Source organism: Dendropsophus ebraccatus, chromosome 14 (assembly GCF_027789765.1).
Source record: "Dendropsophus ebraccatus isolate aDenEbr1 chromosome 14, aDenEbr1.pat, whole genome shotgun sequence".
NCBI classification, from domain to species: domain Eukaryota; kingdom Metazoa; phylum Chordata; class Amphibia; order Anura; family Hylidae; genus Dendropsophus; species Dendropsophus ebraccatus.
In genome coordinates, this window is record NC_091467.1 from 59833841 (window position 1) to 59858008 (window position 24168).

The 24168-nt window shown below is 41.6% G+C and overlaps 1 protein-coding gene across 2 annotated transcripts; it reads left to right on the plus strand.

Annotated features, from left to right (window-relative positions):
• Window positions 1–854: 854 nt before the first annotated feature.
• TNNC2 (troponin C2, fast skeletal type) lies at window positions 855–21131 on the plus strand. 2 transcript variants are annotated; one of them, XM_069952042.1, is made up of 6 exons: window positions 855–911; window positions 18602–18656; window positions 19790–19933; window positions 20435–20549; window positions 20655–20791; window positions 20901–21131. In XM_069952042.1, the coding sequence occupies exons 1-6, from the start codon at window positions 909–911 to the stop codon at window positions 20930–20932; spliced, it is 486 nt and encodes a 161-aa protein (XP_069808143.1). In that variant the 5' UTR covers window positions 855–908; the 3' UTR covers window positions 20933–21131. The 2 variants fall into 2 exon arrangements, with proteins under 2 accessions (XP_069808143.1, XP_069808142.1); XM_069952041.1 differs by lacking the exon at window positions 855–911 and adding an exon at window positions 18104–18212.
• The last annotated feature ends 3037 nt before the right edge of the window (window positions 21132–24168 follow it).

A 24168-nucleotide genomic window follows, 5' to 3' on the forward strand; every position in this document is an offset into this window, starting at 1 on the left:
CTGGAAAACTGGGATACAGCGGTCCTCCCGCTGTATCCGCCCGCTGCACGGAGCGGGCAGACAGCGGGAATCCGATGCCGAGCGTTCGGGTTCAGCCGAACCCGAACCTCAGAGGGTTCGGTCCATCCCTACTTTTAACGCATCATTGTTTGGCTCGGGGTCTGTGTTCAGCCCCCCACCCATCACTAGAACCAGGTGAGTGCTCTACAGATGGGCTCCATAGACTTCGTATAGGTATGGAGAGAACTGCTCGTCCTCCTCCTGTCCAGGCATGCTGGGAGTTGTAGTCTTAGCTATAGTAGAGTGAAGTTATCTTCCCCCTTGGCACCGGTGTGAGATGCCACCCTGTTTGCCTACTTCTCTCTTGACATAGATTGTGCCATTGCCGATCACGTTTGCAGCTGCTGCTATTTCTAATCGGTCGCCTGGAGTAAGGGGCTGAGGGGTCATCTGATACTTATTCTTCTCATAAATCCGGGGGCTCCTCCAGCATTGGGGGGGGGGGGAGGTTTTTCTTGCAGAGAGAGGGGGAGATGGCAAGTCCTGGAAATTCCCATTAACTATTTCCAGTGAGAGGAGTGCCATGTGTTCCTCCTTGTCACCGACCCCTCCCTCTTTACCTGGTCTTTTATTTTTGTGTTGCCCCCCTTCCTTACGACACAGGCTAAATTTGGTCAAATGCCTGTCCCTCCAATCAGGGGTCAGCTGGCATAGGATTGGGAGTGGGGGGGTGTATAGTTGTTAGTGGCATCCAATCAGGGCAGAAGTGGGAGCAGGTGTGTGAATGGGCACAGTACAAATTAGAGGCAACTCATTAAAGAGAAAGCTTTGGGCGTCTTTACCGAGGAGCTAACAGACCCCCTCCTGCCTGTCTCTTCTCCCTGCAGGCATTGGGAGGACCCTCCAAGATGGTAAGTCAGCAGAGACCTTTGGATTATACCTATGTGAAATCAATGCCGGACAGCTAGGGGGGTGACTGTTTGCAAAAATGGCCCCCCTGGTATCCACAGTAACACGCCTTGCTGTAATGAATAGTCTTCAAGGGCTCGGCCATTAGTCATTGCTGAAATAACTCTCGTCATCGAGTCCCTGACAGTGAGAGATGGAAATCGGTGGGTCACGTTGACACAGTATGGTTCCCACCGTATCTCCTGCTATAGAGCCAATACAGTAGAACCTTCTCCCTTATGTGACCGAGATTCTTTTAAGGAGATGCGTTCATTCCATCCTGCTGACCTTTAAGGAAGAACAACTGTGTCTCAGATGGAAATTATTTTCTGACTAATGCGGCCGTGACTTGAGCTCCCGAGAGCGGGATTATTGATGGTAGAAAGAGCCGCGTCTTCGGACGCCTCCTGCTGCTTAGTCCGATATCCCAGGAATAAGATCTATCGATGTTGTTCGCTCTAAAAAAAATGTAAAAATTTGATGTCACCCTGTGCATGGAGAAGGAAAATTCAGCCCCCAAACAAATGGAAACCTTCAATAATGTATGAACCCGACGCATTTCATGGATGAGTTCGAAATGCGTTTAAAAAAAAATGGACTCACAAAGTATTGAAGCTTTTCATATGTTTGGGAGATGGATTTTCTATAGTTTTTTGCCCCATTGGTGTGAGGAGTGGATACTGGAACAGGTGGTGGCTTTTTTCTTTGGTTGTAAAGAAAAGAAACAGATATAGCAGAGCTGTGTTTGTTGCCTGACTTTTTTTTACTGCCGTATCACTTACAGTGTACCTGGAGTCTTACGGAATGCGGTAGATATTACAGCGACAAACTCAGCTCTGCTGTGTGTAGTGAAGCTGGCTCTGCTACATCTGTAGAGATAACAGTAACGCGAGACTCATATGCGGAGCTACCTGTGTGGTCGGCATGGATATATACAGAGGAGCAATGGATGAGTTGTAAGGTTCAGTGTTGGAGGTGTGGGGCCCAGACTGCAATATATACGTATACGTATGTATATACATACTTAAACATATATAATATACACACATATAAGATATACATACATAAACATATTGGGGGAGATTTATCAAACTGGTGTAAATAAAACCAGCTCAGTTGCCCCTAGCAACCAATCAGATTCCACTTTTCATTCCTCACAGACTCTTTGGAAAATGAAAGGCGGAATCTGATTCGTTGCTAGGGGCAACTGAGCCAGTTTCACTTTACACTATGTTTGATAAATCTCCCCCATTTTATATATATATATATATATATATATATATATATATATACTGTATATCACATAGAGAGTGCTGCACATATATACAAATATTGGTGCCATCATTTTGGGGGTCGCACTTGGTAATGTAGGGGACATTCTTCCTGGGGTCATGTATCCAGAGGCTGTTGATTCCAATGATTAGGAAGCAATGTCAATAAGCAGAGGTCAGGGCTGGGGAGAAGGAGACTATCTGATACGAGGAGACGAGGTGACAAAATTACTGTATTATGTGAAGCATGCGGCAGAAGTGATCGGCTCCTAGTGCCGGGGTGGGAGGTGGACGTAGATGTCTGTTTGTATAAAGAACATGTGGAATATGATGGCATTATTTATATCAGGGGTAGGGAACCTTGGCTCTCCAGCTGTTGCAAAACTACAACTCCCATCATGCCTGGACAGCCAAAGCTTTAGCTTTGGCTGTCCAGGCATGATGGGAGTTGTAGTTTTGCAACAGCTGGAGAGCCAAGGTTCCCTACCCCTGATGTATATAGTAATGGGATGCCCATTGCTCAGTGCACATGCTCAACCTCCGCTCCATTCATAAAGTGATTTGACCCGGTTAGGCTACATTCACACGTTCCGTAAGTTTGTCCATAATCGCGGACAAATTTATGTCCCATTAATTTCAGTTGACCTGTTCGCCCTGTCCGTAGTTTTACTTATGCCCAATCTGCAAAAAAACGTACCGTAATCGCAGCACGGATCGTCCCATAGGAGCGTCCGTAAATTTTGCGGATCCGTAAATTTATACACGTGTGATTCCCCCAAATCCGTAAAAACCTTCATTTTAAACCATTCCCATTCATTTAACTTCCCCTTCTTGTTTTGCTTCCCCTTCCCCTTTTTGTTTTGCTGATCCTCAAAAAAAAAATACAGATTACAGATGCAAAACAGAATAATTTTTTGCTGATTGCGGACAATTGCATACGGTCCTGGAAAATGACGGAACATGTGAATGTAGCCCTGTCCTGTGGCTAGTTGATAACTTTTCATATTGGGATGACCACTGTCTATTGGCTATACGCATTAGATAACCTGTGTATAAGGAGCCCCCTGACTCTCCTCTCATGACAGGTAAGGATCAGGCAGTTGGATTTCAGCTGTCCAATCCTCTATTCTTGGCAAGAGGTGTCTGGCAGCGGCTCACCCCTCTCTCCATTGAACCCCCCCCCCCCCCCCCCCTTGTGTGTACAAAAAATTTGCAAAAAACAATAATTGTAAAAAATGTAGATATCCCACAGAGTGGAGGATGCATGAGGTAACCCTTAGGGGAGCTTTATCATTCTCTGAATGGCAAATTTGGATATCTCCACAGTGCCACACCCATCCTCAGGTTGTTTGTGGTATTGCAACTCAGCTCCATTCCCCCCAATGGAACTGAGTTGCAATACCACACACAGACTGAGAACAAGAGTGGCGCTGTCTGTGGAAAAAAGCATTATTTTCTTATCCTTGATAACCCCTTTAATGTTTGAGGGGCGTATGGGTGAAGGTTCAATCAGATGGTGAGAGATCCATGTGATGTGTTATGAGAAGCTGATGGTTCCGTGTGAAGGTTCGAGGAGGTATCGTTTTCCACTCAGACATGTTGCGCTATCCAAGTAGCACAGCTGCAGTTTACAGCCCCTTCCAAGCCCCCACCACCTTCCACTGGACTCCGTCCACTATGGTGACACATTGATTTCAATAGAGACAAATGTGCAGCTAAAAAGTGAGGAGTCAATTCCATGAGATCTCTGTATAGATCCACCATAGGCTTCTGCCAGATGCTTATTTTTTTTATTGAGTTTTTTTTCTTGGTGTCTTTTTCTGCCATTTTTTTTTTTTCATTTTAGAGTATATTAGTAAATTTTTTTTTATTTCTGTCGTTTTATGCCCTGTTCTTTTTTTTTTTTTTTTTCATTACAACTCGTGTTATGTTTTATCATGTGATTCCAGGATTTTTACTGGGGAAAAAAACGCCGAATAAAACGCCAATGCACTAATAGACATGACGGCAACCCCTTCCCCATAGAAGTTGATTAGCGAAAAATTATTTCTTAAAAAAAAGCATTCAACACATATGGCCGCAGTGTAAAAAACAAACAAAAAAAAAAAAACAGAAATGATCCATCTGGAAAAAAGAAGCAAGCTTTCCCATTCTGCACATAATGGTGCTTACACAGAGAGATTTATCTGACAGACTACTGAAGCCAAAGCCAGGAATGGATGTGAAAAGAGGAGAAATCTCAGTCTTTTCTGTATGTCTTGTTCTCTGTTTATAGTCTGTTCCTGGCTTTGGCTTCAATAATCTGTCATAAATCTGTCAGTGTAAACACACCATTGGTGCCTGCTTTATAAGAATCTAGAGGACATATATGTGTATTGTCGGGTTCACACTAAGTAAAAAACACGGCCGTATTTCATAACAACGGCCATTATTAAATGATTCAGCAGTAGCTCTAACAACAACAATAATAACAACAGCAATATTTACATTAAAATAATTAAATAATTAACTGAATAAATAAAATATGTATTATTGCCTTAGCAACACCATTCAAATGAATGGATCTCTTATTTAGCCGCAGAAATTTCTGAAGTGAAATCTGTATATCAATACACAATTAAAGTCGGGGAGATTTCCAGCCAACGAACGATAATATTTAAACCAATAAGTCAATGAACAGCAATTGCTTGTTCTTCTCTGGGCCTATAATCCTGTGTAATGGTGCCTTAAAGGGGTTATCCAGTTTTAGAAAAATATGGACACTCTCTTCCAGAGACAGCACCATCGTTGTCTACACTTCAGGTGCGGTTTGTAATTAAAGGGGTTATCCAGCACTACAAAAACATGGCCACTCTCTTCCAGAGACAGCCCCTCTCTTGTGTCCAGGTTGGGTGCAGGTTTTGTAATGGTGCGTTTACACGAAACGATAATTGGCCCGATCGTACGATTAACGATGTTGGAGTAACGATTTTTTTTCATAACGATCAGCGTTTAGACGGTACGATATATCGTACGGAAAAATCGTTTTGCGATCGCGCGCCCGCAGCCCCCCGCTCATCGGCAGCCCCCTGCGCCAGTTCGATCGCCACCCCCGCTAACCCCCCCCCGCCGCTCCGGTCGCCCCCGCCGCGAGCATACGTTACCAGCTCCACACAGCAGGTCTTCCGACATCCCCGGCTCCCCTCTTCAGTGCACTGATTGGCTGAAGAGGGGAGCCGGGAATTTCAAACGCCTCCTCTTCAGCCAATCAGTGCTCCTCTTCAGCACTGATTGGCTGAAGAGGAGCGGTTTGAAATTCCCGGCTCCCCTCTTCAGCCAATCAATGCAAGGCAGCACTGATTGGCTGAAGGGGAGCCATTTGAAATTCCCGGCTCCCCTCTTCAGCCAATCAGTGCACTGAAGAGCGGAGGCGGGGATGTCGGAAGACCTGCTGCGCGGAGCAGGTAACTTATGCTCGCTGCGGGGGCGGCGGTGGCGGCGGGGGGGGGTGACCGGAGCGGCGGCGGTGGGGGGTGATCGGAGCAGCGGCGGTGATCAGAGCGGTGATCAGAGCGGCGGCGGGGGTGGCGATCGAGCCGGCGCGGGGGGCTGGGCTGCGAGCGGGGGGCCGGGCGGCCGGACTATCGCGCGGCGACTGTTTACACGGAACGATCGCGGAATTTTTTGCGAACGACGATTTGATGACATGTTGAAAGATCAAAACGAACGATTTCTTGTTCGTCGTTTGAGCGTTCGCTGCGTTTACACGTACGATTATTGTTCGAATTCGATCGTTATCGCGCAAATTCGCACGATAATCGTTACGTGTAAACGCAGCATAAGTCCGTTCCATTGACGTGAATGGAGCTTAATTGCAAACCACACCTGACCTGGAGAAAAGAGCTGTGCTGTCTTTGGAAGAAAGTGGCCATGTTTTTGTAGTGCTGGATAACTCCTTTAAGTTCGATTCCCTTCAATGAAACAGAGTTTCAAAACCCCAGAGATAGTGGCGCTGTCTCTGGAAGAAAGTGGCCATGTTTGTCTAATGCTGAATAATCCCTTTAAATGGTCCTTGCTTTCTTAATTCTTAATTGTTGAAGCTGTAACCACTCCATGTCCATGAGTAATATTTCTAGGATATATATCAGTATTAATATGGTGTTTGATTGAGAGTGCCTCAATTATTTTTAGGGTTTCCTATGATATCTGAATCATATGCCGGTACTGGGTGGATACATAAAAGTATATATGCTATATTATGGCTTAGTACTAAGGTTTACAGGCACCCGCTGTATAACTATATAATGGCCAATATGTAGTAAACCTAGTAAATCTATAAATGCTGAGACTTTGACTCCCTCAAATTAAAGGGGTTATCCAGCGCTACAAAAACATGGCCACTTTCCCACTACTGTTGTCTCCAGTTTGGGTGGGGTTTTGAAACTCAGTTCCATTGAAGTAAATGGAGCTTAATTGCAAACTGCACCTGAACTGGAGACAACAGTAGGGGGAAAAGTGGCCATGTTTTTGTAGCGCTGGGTAACCCCTTTAATTTGTAATGGATTTAGAACATGTGACCTTACTATGGACATCGACATTGGCTCTCATTATATTCTATTGTCTATTAGGGGTCCAGGATGAGTCCCTCCTCCTCTCCCTATTTAAGCACCTGGTGCATATAGATTTCATTTTTGCTTCTTCTGGATCAACATAGCAAAACAAATTTGAGACCAATTAGACGGGTCAAACTGTTCAGCGCTATTCAATGTTATGGTTCTCTATTTCTGGTCAGATCCTAGGACAAGCTGTTCTTAGGATATACCCAGCCTTAGGTTTGGGGGCAGAAATTATGATTTTTAACGTTGTACAAAGACTTGGCAAGTGAGATCAGGGACTTCTATATTTACCAAAAACATTTAACAAAAACAGGACCACCCATAGAGAAACCACATAAAGGCGGGCACACACGGTAACCAGAAAATGCCTAAAACCCATAAAATTCCCTTTAATTATGGAGCGAACCTTTAACCCTTTCACCGTCAGGGACACATGGAGCCCTGCTCCCACCATCATGGACATTCTGACAGCAACCCGATAGCCCCACCATGAAATAGTGCCATCTGCTTTGTGCTTTGATGTTGGATCATGGTGGGAGCGGGGCAGAGGTTTGGGGTAATGGAGGGGGGCATGCATCTTATGTCTGTCACTTCTAATTCTAGTGAGGGACAGCTGCGTTTTACACAAGGCTTGAGAGGGAACAGGTGTCTGCTCCTTCTCCTATTTATAGCAAGACTTGGGATCTTCTTAAATCTCTTATATTATCAACCTATGGACTGACCGGGGGGGTCATTTACAAGCTCTGAAAATAGTATATAGGCAGTATATAGATCTGGTCGTTGAGTGTCTATTGCTAATAGCGCAGAGTAGCCAGATCATTAGACGTTATATGATAGGAGGATATATTGGGACGCCAGGTGGCGGTATTTACATTATAGGAGTCACGTGCAGAGTGATGGGTGACATGTCTTCCTATAGGATCATTGACACCTGCTGTATATCTAATATTAGTACTTTTATTTTAGGGAAATGCAGTTAAAGGGATTTTTCATAGGCCCTCAATAATTGTTCATTGATGGACGTTCATTGATGGCCTCAGCAGTCCATCAGCAATCACCGCTCGGACACAGCGGTCGTGTCAGGCAGTCTCCTGCCCGTGTACTGTATATCAGAATATGGGAATAGGACCCTGCTCTGCATAGCGTTGTTCGGTAGCGGATCAGGAACTTCAGGGCTTGGATAGCCCTGTAGTTCCCGACACAAACATTGGTGGCAGCAGAGCGGGCCCTCACGGAAGTGAGTATGTAGATAAAAAAACAATACATTTTTATAAAATAAAGTTATATTACAAAGTAAAAAAAACTTTATTAAGGCAATATACTAGCATAAAAAAATGTTCTGATCTGTTCTGAATATAGATAATGACGCCTCAGCTGACATGTCTCTAGTTGGCACCTCGTTTTCTTTCCATTAGCCGGGTCCACAGCTCAGTAACATCTATAGGCTTTCCCCTTTTATGTGGTGACTATGTACACTTTTAGGCTCTGTTCCCACTATATACGGAATAGTTGTCCATGACAACCGAGGCCAGAACAACTTTCATTTTATATAGGTTAAAGGTTTATCAAAACTCATGCTGTGGAGCAGTTGCCCATAGCAACCAATCAGATTTAAGCTTTTTTTTAAAAGCTTTAAAAAAAAAGCACTCTGATTGGTTGCTATGGGCAACTGCTCCACAGCATGAGTTTTGATAAACCTTTAACCTATATAAAATGAAAGTTGTGTTGGGCTTGGTTGCTATGGGTATCTAAGACAGCATCCCCTAGAAATTACAGATATATATATTTTAGCAGTTTTTGGGCCCATATTTGTTACTATTTTATGTCCATGTATGTACAGGGTGGTCCATAAGTATGGGGGCAGTATGTGTAATAGGGTTATGAATTCAGGGAAGATTTATCAAACATGGTGTAAAGTGAAACTGTCTCAGTTGCCCCTAGCAACCAATCAGAGTCCACCTTTAATTTTCCAAAGAGTCTGTGAGGAATGAAAGGTGGAATCTGATTGGTTGCTAGGGGCAACTGGGCCTGTTTCACTTTACACCATGTTTGATAAATCTCCCCTATACTGTCCACCTACTTTTGGACCACCCTGTATATATTTATATTTTCCCTAACACCTGAATTTTACGACTATAAAATTTGGCTAAGTTCTGCAGAATTAATAGTCAAAACTATGAAAAATGTTTATGCCATGTCAGGCTATGTTCACACAACCCTCCCCCCCCACCACCACCACCATATTTGTGGCTGGTTTTGATTATTATGGCCATATTTTGGACTCAAAATGATGGCCATCCAAAAACACGGTAAAAAAATGTTTTTAGAACAAGGCACAAGGCTATGTGCCATCAAACCCAACGTAATCAGTTGAAGGGAGGGATGACTATATTACGCTGCCCCCTAGTGGTTAACCTTTTGTATGCAATAAGCACAGACATACATTGTTCACATTAATGCTGCATTTACACAGAACGATAATTCGCCGGACCGTACGATTAACGATTTCGAAGTGTCGATTTTTTTTTTATAAAGATCAGCGTTTAGACTGAACGATATATTGTACGAAAAATTCGTTTTGCGATCGCTTAAGCCTATCTTGCACATAGGCAAAATCGGTGAACGACTGTTTACACGGAACGATCTGCAATTTTTTTGCGAATGACAATTTAAGAGCATGTTCAAAGATCAAAATGAACGATTTCTCGCTCGCCGTTTGATCGTTCGCTGCGTTTACATGTACGATTATCGTACGAATTCGATCGTTATGGTGCAAATTCGAACGATAGTCGTTCCATGTAAACGCAGCATAAGTAACATTTATTTACTAAAATTATGACTGGGGTCGTGTTCACATTTGTGTCAGAGTCTCCGTCACAGAATTCCTAGATAAAGCAACACTATAGCGGCTGCTATGGGGCCCACCACATCAGGGGACCCCATTGCCCCCTCCTGCAATATACTGGGCCCCTGAGCTGTCATCATTTGCAGCACCAGGTGGACAGCTCAGGGTCAGTCGGGAAGGAATGGGGGCCCCAATTAAAAGTTTGCTATGGGGCCCAGTCATTTCATGTTACACCCTTGGCACCACCGCATGCAGCGCTACTTTGTTAGGTAAACTGGCAGACACCATGCTAGAAATCCAACAGACCCCATTATAATCAGTAGGGTCTGTCAGGCACAACACAATATCATTGTCATTGTTCTGCTCCTATGATGGAAAGCCTAAACCGAGATGTGAACACGACCTGAGTTATTTTCTAGGCCGGCACAACTTTCATAACATGACACTTTAGGACTGAAATTGCAGCAATCTATTCTGTAGCATGCTGGGAGTTGTAGTTTTGCAGCAGTTGGAGAGTCACAGGTTGGGGATCACTGCAGGAGCTTATACAAGGGTCTGCTGGTAATACTCAGCAGAACATATATCGCCATCCAGTGTTTGTAATTAGGTACTACAACCTGATTGCACAGTCCAAGATGTAACAGAACGCTCACATGAAATGATACACAGTTTTTTATGTGATTCGCGTACTGAAACTGATCCAAACTATCATTTTTTGTTTTTTTGTCGTATGTCTTACAGGAATTTCTCCCAATATATTTATTTGTGGCCGATTTTTTTTTTGTATGGCTGAATACTTCTTTTGTCAGGATCCCCCTACTGGGTTTGGTGGGGCTAAAAATGTTATATGAAAAAGAACATAATAACATCTATAAAAATGTTGGAATCAGATTTTTTTTTTTCTTTTGATTAATATTTTCCCCCTTTTTCACAGTTACCTAGGCTTCCCCCAAAAAACAGCACCACCCCTGTGTGTGGTATTACAACTCACCTATATGTATTTAATTGGAACTGAGCTGCAGTACCTCCCAGAAACTGAGGACTAATGTGGCGCTATTTCTGAAGTAAAGCAGTTATGAATCTAATCCTGGATCTAATCTTTTAAATTTTTTTTTTATATATATATAGATTTCTTTAGTAAAGTTATATTACTTTGTAATATTACAAAAAAAAAGTATATTTTTATTTATTTATCATTATACATGGAATTGTAGCAGTAGGGATCAACACGAGCCCCTCTGCTGCCACCAATGTATTACAGATCTGTGGGCATATAGCAGTGTATGGGTGTATTACAGATCTGTGGGTGTATAGCACTGTATGGGTGTATTAAAGATCTGTGGGTGTATAGCAGTGTATGGGTGTATTAAAGATCTGTGGGTGTATAGCACTGTATGGGTGTATTACAGATCTCTGGGTGTATAGCACTGTATGGGTGTATTACAGATCTGTGGGTGTATAGCACTGTATGGGTGTATTACAGATCTGTGGGTGTATAGCACTGTATGGGTGTATTACAGATCTGTGGGCATATAGCACTGTATGGGTGTATTACAGATCTGTGGGTGTATAGCACTGTATGGGTGTATTACAGATCTCTGGGTGTATAGCAGTGTATGGGTGTATTACAGATCTGTGGGTGTATAGCACTGTATGGGTGTATTACAGATCTGTGGGTGTATAGCACTGTATGGGTGTATTACAGATCTCTGGGTGTATAGCACTGTATGGGTGTATTACAGATCTGTGGGCATATAGCACTGTATGGGTGTATTACAGATCTGTGGGTGTATAGCACTGTATGGGTGTATTACAGATCTGTGGGCATATAGCACTGTATGGGTGTATTACAGATCTGTGGGTGTATAGCAGTGTATGGGTGTATTACAGATCTCTGGGTGTATAGCAGTGTATGGGTGTATTACAGATCTGTGGGCATATAGCAGTGTATGGCTATACAGCCGTAAGTTCCATAGTAATCACGGCTGTTGCAACAACGGCCATGATTACTACAGAACTTACGTAGTGCTGCCTTCTCTGACATCCGGGCGGAAGTGTATACACATAGTATACTATCTGGCCGGGATCCCTAGCAGCGCCGCAAGAAACTGACATATCAGAAAACCCTGTCAGTTCACACCCTGAGCCGCACGCTCCATTGTGTGCAGCGGGGAATTCGGATGTGGGCACGCACGGATGCGCCCACATCCAAATTCAGTAGCAGTAAAGATCATCTGGCTGGTACTGCAATACCGGCCGGGATGATCTTCTCAGACACTGGCCGGGTCACGCAACGGCCAGTGTCTTACAAAGTGGGGACATAGCCTATGGGTGTATTACAGGTCTATAGGCACATGGGTATATTACAGATCTATAGGCACACAGCAGTGTATGGGGGCATTACAGATCTCTAGGCACACAGCAGTGTATGGGGGCATTACAGATCTCTAGGCTCACAGCAGTGTATGGGGGTATTACAGATCTCTAGGAACACAGTAGCGTATGAGTGTATTACAGATCTATGGCAGCATAGCAGTTTATGGGGTATTACAGATCTCTAGGCACACAGCAGTGTATGGGGGTATTACAGATCTCTAGGAACACAGCAGTGTATGGGGGTATTACAGATCTCTAGGAACACAGTAGCATGTGGGGGTATTACAGATCTATGGGGGCATAGCAGTGTATGGGGGCATTACAGATCTCTAGGCACACAGCAGTGTATGGGGGTATTACAGATCTCTAGGCACACAGCAGTGTATGGGGGTATTACAGATCTCTAGGCACACAGCAGTGTATGGGGGTATTACAGATCTCTAGGAACACAGTAGCGTATGAGTGTATTACAGATCTATGGCAGCATAGCAGTTTATGGGTGTATTAGCTGTACATGAATTCTAAGTTACATTTATTTTTGCCATCATGTTACACAAGTAAGTCAATGCATAAACCCTGGTAAATAGGATTCTACTGCCCACTGGTGGACAAACCCTGTGAAAGCTGACCTCAATGTGAATCACAGATTGCTCAATCTTTCTCTCATTTTTTTAGATACTTCATTCAAAATCATAATAATAATAAATATAAATTAAAAAAAATAAATATAAATATATATATATATATATATATATATATATATATATATATATATATATGGGACAATCATGGCCTGGAGAGTTAATTTATTATCTCTAGGTTACATGAACTCTAATGTAACTCTAACTCCTTTAGGGGAACAAAAAAACTATAAAAAAAAAAAAATAACTAAAAATTAAACATTTTTTAAAATGATATCTACCCTCAATAAAATTTCTAATTGCCCCCCTTTTCCCAATTTTAACCTGAACATAACATGGATTAAATAGTGATCATCTGCCCCCAAAAGGTATCAATAAATGTACAGCTCACTGTGCAAAAAATATAGTGACAAAAAGTTTTCATTTCTTTTTAGTTTTTTATTTATTTATTTTTTAAAGTAATACAAAACAAAATTTCGATAGAGTTGATATTGATGGCATCCTACTGAGCGTGCATGTTTGTGGACACTGGGAGGAATAGCTGCTGGCTGTATGATTATTCTGCTATCCATAGTGTAGGGGCTGTTGTAGTATGTGAATGCATATCCCCCAGCTTCAGCTATTTCTTACCTATACATGCTTCTGGGGAAAGTTGGATGACAAGTGACAACCAGTGTGGCCGCCATTGTGTCTACAACAGAGGACGTCACCCAGATTTATATTATTATTACAGTAGTATTACAGACCACCTGCTGCCATACTGAGGAATACCTAATTTGGGCCATGGCGCAAAATTTCAGCTCAGAGCTACAACTCCTATCATGAACTGTTAGGGGGACATGATGGGGGTTGTAGTTCTGCCACATGGATGGCCACATGCTGCAAAACTATAAAATCTACTACTTGTACTACTAGGGATAATCTCACCTGTCCGGGTTCCTGCTCTTCTTGGGTGCTCTGGTCTCCTCTGCTCAGATCTGGTTGCTGAGTATGGGGGCGGAGCTAATAGCTCTGCTCCCCATTACACAGAGCTATGCCACTGTCCATTGCAGTTTCCAATACTTGGCCGAATGTTTTTACCCTAAATGTTTTCGACCAATCACAGCTCCTCTTTTATTTTATCTGAGCTGTAATTGGTTGCTATGGGCAGTTAACACCAGTGTATATTTTACACCCTTTTATAAATCTCCCCCATTGTCTATATTCCCTATTAAAGGGGTACTCCGGAAGGAAAAAAAAAAGTTTTTAAATGAACTGGTGCCAGAAAGGTATATAGATTTGTAATTTACTTCTAGTTAAAATTTCCAGTCTTCCAGTACTTATCAGCTGCTGTATGTCCTGCAGGAAGTGGCGTATTCTTTCCAGTCTGACACAATGTTCTTTGCTGCCACCTCTGTCCATGTCAGGAACTGTCCAGAGCAGTAGCAAATTCCGATAGTAAACCTCTCCTGCTCTGGACAGAGGTGGCAGCAGAGAGCACTGTGTCAGACTGGAAAGAATACCCCACATCCTGCAGGACATACAGCAGCTGATAAGTACTGGAAGACTTGAGATTTTAACTAAAAGTAAATTACAAATCTATATACCTTTCCAGCACCAGTTAATTTAAAACCTATCTTTCTCTGAAGTACCCCTTTAAGTTATTAGGGTGTCTTAATGGGTGTTCCTCCTCTTTAAGCTTGAGGAAAAACAGTTTTGTCCATGTAATAATTTGCAGCTTTTCCTGGTGAGAGCAGATGATCACCGTGTATTTGGCTGTATTCACATCTGCATCTGATGGATCCCAGCATTGCCCTATGGATCTCAATGACTTACAATGGGGGCTTGTTGGGGTTATATCTGTGCTTGTTATTTCACACCATACACTTATGACAGCTTGTAGTCTCAGGCGACCTCTGCCGGATGAATATGGCAATGTCCATGTTACTAACAATAAGTCACTGAGCATAGATCCTATATTTAGCACTGTGCATGACGCGAACAGGATTAGTATCAGCAAGTAAATATTTTTTCTTAGCGGTCACTCTAAATTTTCTGTGCACATCCTAAAAGGAGGGGGATAGTGATATCTATTATACTGAGGGCAGTGATATTATATTGCAGGCAGTGATATCCATTATACTGAGGGCAGTGATATATATTATACTAAGGGCAGTGATATCTATTATACTAAGGGCAGTGATATCTATTATACTAAGGGCAGTGATATCTATTATACTGAGGGCAGTGATATATATTATACTAAGGGCAGTGATATCTATTATACTGAGGGCAGTGATATCCATTATACTGAGGGCAGTGATATCTATTATACTGAGGGCAGTGATATCCATTATACTGAGTATGGTGATATCTATTATACTGTGGACAGTGATATCCATTATATTGTAGGCAGTGATATATATTATACTGTGGGTGGTGATATCCATTATACTGTGGGTGATGATATCTATTATACTGTGGACGGTGATATCCATTATACTAATTATGGTGATATCTATTATACTGAGGGCAGTGATATATTTTATACTGTGGGCGGTGATATCCATTATACTGTGGGCAGTGATATATAATATACTGTGGGTGGTGATATCCATTATACTGAGGCCAGTGATATCTATTATACTGAGGGCAGCAGTGATATCCATTTTACTGAGGGCAGTGATATCTATTATACTGAGGGCAGTGCTATTATACTGCAGGCAGTGATATCCATTATACTGAGGGCAGTGATATGATATCCATTTTACTGAGGTCAGTGATATCCATTATACTGAGGCCAGTGATATCCATTATACTGAGGCCAGTGATATCCATTATACTGAGGGCAGTGATATCAATTATACTGTGGGTGGTGATATCCATTATACTGTGGGTGGTTATATCTATTATACTGTGGGTGGTGATATCTATTATACTGTGTGCTGTGATATCCATTATATTGTGTGCTGTGATATCCATTATACTGAGGGCAGTGATATCCATTATACTGTGGGCTGTGATATCCATTATACTGTGGGCTGTGATATCCATTATACTGTGGGTGGTGATATCCATTATACTGTGGGTGGTGATATCCATTATACTGTGGGTGGTGATATCTATTATACTGTGGGTGGTGATATCTATTATACTGTGTGCTGTGATATCCATTATACTGAGGGCAGTGATATCCATTATACTGTGGGCTGTGATATCCATTATACTTTGGGTGGTGATATCCATTATACTGGGGGTGGTGATATCCATTATACTGTGGATGGTGATATCTATTATACTGAGGGCAGTGATATCCATTAAACTGAGGTCAGTGATATTCATTACACTGAGTATGGTGATATTACTACCATATATGTGGAGAATAGTGACCAATATTATAAAATAAAAGTCTTTACTTTTCTGGAAACAGCACCACTCCTATCCATAGTCTGTGTCTAGTATTGCAGCTCAGTCCCTTTAAAACAGTGTTACGCTGCAATACCAGACCCGGCCTTAGGACCAGAGTGGCGCTGTTTCTGGAAATGAGAAAAAATAGACCCTTTTTTCTAGTCTAATGAGTCTCATGCTCCTCTAGGATCTGCATCTGTATCTGCGGAATGATCCAGGGTTGAAATATACGGTTTGTGCACAAAGCTGTAAATGGGTATAACCATCTAAACCTTTATGGCGTAGGTCATGTTATAGAAGCTATATACCTACTCCCTGTTTTGGTATTCTGTGTACATCCCATCATCTGATCCCTCAATTACTTATCCCACTTACATAGTGAATGTCATTTACATATGGAAATCAGCTGTTCTTTTTAGCATATGAATTTCCTCTCCCTGATTGCATCTTTACAGATGACATTAAACTTCTTCCGATGCCTAAATCAGCCATTTTTATTTTTTTTGCACTAATGAAAACCCCATAGATTCTTAATGCGTGCACCTGTACTGTCTAACCTGCATCGTATAGAGATCTCCTCAACTACAACTCCAATCGCATTCAATGACACTATAGGAAACCAAGGCTGGCTTCACACTGCGGTCTTTGCAATCTGTTTTTTTTTAACCCGTTTCATGTAGAGATGAGCGAACCGGGTTCAAGTCGATCCGAACCCGAACGATCGGCATTTGATTAGCTGGGGCTGCTGAACGTGGATAAAGCTCTAAGGTTGTCTGGAAAACATGGATACAGCCAATGACTATATCGATGATTTCCACATAGCCTTAGGGCTTTATCCAACTTCAGCAGCCACCGCTAATCAAATGCCGATCGTTCGTGTTCGGATGGATTCGAACCCGAACCCGGTTCGCTCATCTCTAGTTTTATGCAAAAAAAAACAACAAAAAACGGCTGTATTTGTGTGTATCCGTTTCCCTGTTGACTTCCATTATAAAAAAAAATCTGGATCGAAACGCATCCATTTTTTAGCATATACAAAAACGTGGATGTGTTTTGATCCGTTTTTTTTATAATGGAAGTCAATGGAAAAATGAATGCACACAAATTTGTCAGTTTTCATCCGTTTTTTTTACATAAAACTTCAGCAGCCCCCGCTAATCAAATGCCGATCGTTCGGGTTCGGATGGTCTCGAACCCGAACCCGGTTCGCTCATCTCTAGTTTTATGCAAAAAAAAAAAAAAAAAGATAAAAAAACGGCTGTATTTGTGTGTATCCGTTTCTCCATGACTTCCATTATAAAAAAAAATCTGGATCGAAACGCATCCATTTTTTAGTATATACAAAAACGTGGATGTGTTTTGATCCGTTTTTTTTATAATGGAAGTCAATGGAAAAATGAATGCACATAAATTTGTCCGTTTTCATCCGTTTTTTTTGTGTTTTTTTGCATAAAATGGATAAAAAACAAACAAACACAGTGTGATGTAAACTAAATATTAAGGGTGGAGTCAATCCGGCTGCCATCCCAACCCACTTTGTAAGGTTCTGTTCATCTTAAATATCAAGGGGGGGGGGGGAATTGTCTGTCTTAAGTGTCCACTAAAAGACCTTTGAGCAGTCTATGGCCCACTTAAGCGTACTTAAGAATCTAAACAAGCCATAATAAGCCGTCTATAGACGTCAATAGTTGTCTTAGCTGACAGCTCCCGCTGCCGATTAACATGCATGTTGTGTAGCTATTAGTTTTTATTGAGTTGAGTTCCTGCCAAGAAGCCGGTATATGTGTCTACACGGATCAGCAGGGGTAACAATACAAAGGATTGAGAAATCGAAGCATTCTGGGCCTATGGAGAGGCTTCGGAGCTGAATTCTAAATGTGTTTTTCAGAGAATCTTGCTCGGTCTGCAGAGTATATATTTAGTCGTTTGGCAGCTTTTATTATCTCCTTCTCTGCCAGTCTTAGGGGGTTCATATGTGGGAAGGTAATCCAATCCCCGTCTGAACTCCTCTCCCTATAAGGAGTCTCCAAGAGTCTGCTAATTATACCAGCTCTTATCTTCTGGGCTCCGGCAGCCACCTCTTGGGGTTCAGTCATCTTTGGACATAGTGCTGTGACAGAGCCCTGTGTCCCCAGGCACCATGTCGCAGGTCAGTCTGCCTTCTACCGCCAGAACCAACCTTGTTCAAGAACCTTTAATTTTTTTATTCTTCTTTTTTACTTTACTTTTGTTTTTTTGGCATTGGGGCATGGGTGGGATTTTTATGCTTTTACATCAGATCCGGCCAATTTCGGTGGATACATAAAATGCCTGGATTACTTTTTTTTTATACTCTGGATTGACATAAGGAATATGAAAAGATCCCTTGCCCAGTAGGCCCTACTATGTGCCTTACCTAGAAGGTGTGGAGTAGAGTTGTGTAGCTCCTTCTTCTCTAGTCCGTTCTTCTCCCACAGTTAATGGATGGAGGAATAATGTTTTTGGGCAGTCCTATCATTGGTTACCAGCACTCATATCATACATTTGTTTGGTTTACAGCCTACAGACCAGCAGCAAGATGCGAGGTCCTTCCTCAGCGAGGAAATGATCGCTGGTAAGAATTTTTCTACTTTGGGTTTTTCTTCTGTCTGCATAGGGTTATAGCTTAAAGTATGAAGAGTACAAGTGCATGATTCTGTAAGATGAATGAAGAGAGTCCATATGAATGGGGGGTCATAAGGAATAGATATTCGATAGAATAGTTATATCAGGCCTATTATGAAATCCAGTGCATGGGGAAAAGTAATAATAATAATAAGAAGAATTTGATATATATATATATATATATATATATATATATGTATATATATATCTATATATATACTATATATATATATATATATATATATATATATATATATATATACTATAATACATATAATAAATTCTAATAAAATAATTTTATTTATAAATCGTAAAAAATAGGAATTGCTTAAAGTTTCTATACAGAATATGTAACTTATTACTTTAGTACTTACCTGATGCATTGAGCTGGATTCACACATGCAACTTAGTTGCAATTTTTATAAGTATAAAACCTTCCCTTTAAATATCTCTTTCTTTTTGATCCATTCCTGTGTTTGGCATGAAAAAAAAAAGTACCAAAAAATGCATGTTAGAATTTAGGAAATGTATTATTATTATTATTATTATTATGCAATACTAATATTCTTCAAAGTAATCATAAGGGGATAAGAAAAGTGGGAAAATGTGTGTGTGTGTATATATATATATATATATATATATATATATATATATAAAAGATTGGAATATTACAAAGATATTATGATAAGATGGTGGAAGAATTTGGTCCAAAAATGTATAAAAAATGTAAAATATTCAATTTATTGACGACAGAATAGCAAAAACAAAGGATATTTTTTGTATTGGGTGATAGGGTGTAACTAAAAAACTATATAGAGAATAGAGTGAAAGTGTTAAATTGAGATGAATTTGAGGAGCAGTAAAAGCCAGAGACGTTAGTCTGTACAAGTGTGTAGTTGGTGGTGGTGGGAATGGGAAGAGAGACACAAAAGACCAGAAAATGGGATTATTTAAAGTGAGGGATGTAATCCAAAAGTCGAGAGAACGGCGTCTAGTGTGACGGGAAAATGGAGAAGATATGTCGTGTACGTTGTGCCACTCACATAGAGCTAAATATTGTTTTTTTTCTGCCCCTTCAATTAGAGTTCAAGGCCGCCTTTGACATGTTTGACACAGATGGCGGCGGTGACATCAGCACCAAGGAGTTGGGTACTGTCATGAGGATGCTTGGACAGACCCCAACCAAAGAAGAGTTGGATGCCATCATTGAAGAAGTAGATGAAGATGGTGAGTTTAAAATGGAAAAAAAAAGATCAAGTTGTTCTGAGTATCTCCTATCTATATTACTATTGAACCCTTTACTCTTATAGTCTATACATCATGGTATATTTTATATAATGGTGATAGGGTGATCATCTAGTTGTTAATAGTCAAGCATTTTAATCATCTGGCATCATGTTATAGAGCAGGAGGAGCTGAGCAGATTAATATATAGTTTTATGGGAAAATATTCAGAATAACTTTAATCATATAAATTTCGTATTCTGGGGCTAGGAGCCCAGTGGGCGGTCCTAATCAGTGTCAATCACTGAAAAGGACCACCCTCTGGACTCCTAAGCCCAGAATACGAAATTTATACAGGAGTCGTGCAGATTTTATATATCACCCTGCTCGCTCTGTCTGTTCTAAGATGGTGCCGATAGAGGGCTCACTCATTGTGTGTACTTTTATCGTATACACAAAGACTGTTGGGTAAATAGCTGAAGAGATAACTATGGCGTCTTACAGGCAGCGGTACTATCGACTTTGAAGAGTTCTTGGTCATGATGGTGCGCCAGATGAAAGAGGATGCGCAAGGAAAATCTGAAGAGGAGTTGGCTGAATGTTTCCGCATCTTTGACAAGTGAGTATCTTCTTTCTTTACCCAATTCATAAGGGACATAAATAGACACTTATATAATGGGTCTCCCGAGTCTCCTTACTGATGGCTTCTCGTATTCTATCTCAGGAACGCTGATGGATACATCGATGCCGATGAGCTGGGAGAGATCCTCCGTTCCTCTGGTGAGAGTGTCACAGATGAGGAAATCGATGAGCTGATGAAGGATGGGGACAAAAACAACGATGGCAAGATTGACTTTGATGGTGAGTTTAGTACCTGAGTACCTGAGCGGTGATGACATCACTTGACCATGACATCATAGAACATCCCCTGCCTATTCCCTTATAAACACACGTCTTCATCTCTTTGCAGAGTTCCTCAAGATGATGGAAGGTGTACAATAAGCAAGTGGACATTCCTCCGGAGCAAAATTCTTTTTTTTTTTTTTTAAAGAAACAAACTTTATTTATGTAAAAGGACAAGCATACACGCAGTTTACGGTATATGGTTCATCATGTCCAATATGCAAAGCAACACTGTACAGATCTTGAGTGTGATACCAGAACTTCATACAAATGCCATAATAAAGAGCACGTTATTGCGTCTGTGTGTGTTATTGAAGATTATGTTACTATAATAAAGGAGTACGTGACCTAAACTACACGAAAGGTTTGGGCCTGGTATCAAAAGACAGGAATATGCATACTATGTACATAGGCAATGGGATTAATCGCTTATATAAATAAAGTTTAAATATAGAAAATGATTAATAATAATTGATTTATTGACATAGCGCCGACACGTTTCACAGCACTTTACACAGCTTTGTTGTCATCAGTGGGGCTCACAATATAAACTCCACATTTTCCGAAGACATACAAACTCCACATAGATGTTGCTCTTGGATTTGGACCTAGGACCCTAGTGTTGCAAGGCAACAATGCTTACCACCAAGCCACCATGCTACCATAAGCTATAGCTATAAAAAGGTACGACCAAATATATACACTCACGTCATGGGGCAGTACTGGCAGTGGGCTTCTTGGGGCCCAAAATTAGAGTTGCCACCTGTCTCTTCTACAGCCATCAGTCACTCAACCCCTGTAGTCTCATCTTCCAACCCCCCTAACATCTGACCTCTGTGTACATGGGAGGAGTGGGCTGTGACTGCCTAATAGAGAAGTCATGGCCACTAGCAGCCTCATATCCATCCCCAGTGCTGCCAAGGTGCGGAAGAATCCTGGAGATTGCCCTTCTACCTCTAGGACAGGGGAACAATGGTGTTCTGCGTCACTGGGTATTCATTACAAGGTTATGTTGGGACTTGTTTGGCCCATTGTCTCTATTCATTACTAGGTTATATGGGGACCTGTTTTGGCTTATTGAACTTTTTCCTATACTAGGTTATGCTGAGACTAATGGTTCCAGTTATTATAATTCTTATCGAGGTTTATGTTACAATATTGGGTAGGTGGGCAAATGATGATGAGGGACGTAACCTGCTGTGCCCCCTACATTCATGTACATTGTGTTTACGTCATATCACACCTCAGCTTTGTGCAGAGAGCGTGCTACACTATCACCTTCATTCTGCATGTTGCCAATGTTTGTGGCACTAGTCTGAGGGCTTCTTGCCACACCCCTCCCCCCACCCTTCAGCTGCTGATTGACAGCTGACTGCCTATACACAGCATGGATAGATAACTGCCAATCAGCAGCAGTTTTTTTTGCTTCTCATGAATATCCAGGACTACTGGGCTCATGCACATAATAATAATAATAATAATAATAATAATAATAATACTTATTATTCATGGTATTCAGGAGGAGATCTCTGGATCAGCTGCACAGAACAATATAAGTGATATATCATTCTGTTCATCTTGTCCGTCACTATTTTTTGGTACCTGAGATAGGACAGCAGGAACCTATTGACAGTCTCCTTAAGTATGTGATAATGCTGTCCTCAAATAGCAAACCAGAAAGGCTCCCATCTAAGGATGCCGGTATGGCTACAGCAGGATAAGCCTGATTATTCTTTGACAACATGTAATACAGACTATGAGCGTCTTAAAGGGGTTGGCCACTTTATAGTAAACTAGTTCAGTATACAGTATTAGTAAGTGTATTCACTGTATATACTGACAACAGCCCCCTGTGTACCTCACAGAGCTAAAATCAGGCTCCCCTCCTCCAGGCTGTGCTGCCCTGCTCTGTTCTGTTTCTGTTCATAAAATGGCGGACATATTGGAGCATGTGATTGTGCCTCGCCCCCCAGTGTCCACCACTGAGCCTGTACATAGTTACATAGTTAATAAGGTTGAAAGAAGACAAGAGTCCATCAAGTTCAACCTAAGGACACCCTACTGTGTTGATCCAGAAGAAGGCAAAACCATTTATGAGGCAGATAACAATTTCCCCATCACAGGGAGAAAATTCCTTCCCGACTCCAATGGCGATCAGAATAATCCCTGGATCAGCGTCCTATCACATGTAATCTAGTGGCCATAACTTGTAATATTATATTATGCAAGAAAAACATCCAGGCCTCCCTTGAACATATTAAATGAATCAGCCATGACATCATGTGGCAGAGAGTTCCATAGTCTCACTGCTCTTACAGTAAAGAATCCGCATCTGTGCTGGTGAGGTAAGGGCCTAAAGCGTGCTGTGATAAAGTTTTGTCTGCTATATCCCTTAGCTACCTGTACAGCTTTACAAGGATCCTTACTAGTGATGAGCGAACATGTTCGTAGGTGTTCGTATGTTCAGACATACATGACGCTAATTGTTTGTGTTTGCTGATCACAAACAATTTGTTTGATGATCGGAATGATCATAACGATCATTTTAAAACTGCGTAATTTACTCTTTGCACCTGATAATCTGTACGCATCTGCATAGACCGAAACGTACGCTTCTACTGTACGTTCATTATTTGTTCATGAATGCTCGGCGAACACGAACCAATCGCAATCATTTTTCTTCTTGTTTGTGTTCGGAATCCCAACCGAACATTGGGATATTGGCTCATCACTAATCCTTACTCAGGCAATATTATTACATAGTGCTGCTCTGTTTTCCTTTACAGATGACAGAATACAGACAGCAGGTTGTATTGAGCAAATGTAACACACAGCCCCATCTGCCATCATTTACAACCTCACATATATATATATATCCCACAGAGCAAGTGCTCCCAAATACCAGGCATGAAATTCAGTCCCGGTCTGACCCCGGATAGGTCAGAGGGAAGAGATACTGGGAAGGCAAGAAAAGTCCGGCGGACTCATATGACACATTCTGGGAATGGGCATAGCTGGAGGTGAATCACGCCAGTTAAAGGGGTTATCCAGTGTTAGAAAAACATGGCCACTCATGTCTCCAGTTTGGGTGCAGGATCTGCAACTCAGTTTCATTAAAGTGAATGGAGCTTATTTACAAACCACACCTGAACTGGAGAAAAGAGAAGGACAATCTCTGGAAGTAAGTGGCCATGTTTTTCTAATTCTGGATAACCCCTTTAACCCCTAGACCAGTGCTTCTCAAATTTTTTCTACTGGAGCCTCAGCCAACAGACCAAGGCAATGCCTGGGCCTCACCAGACTGACCAAGAGGGTGCCTGGGCCTCACTATCTGT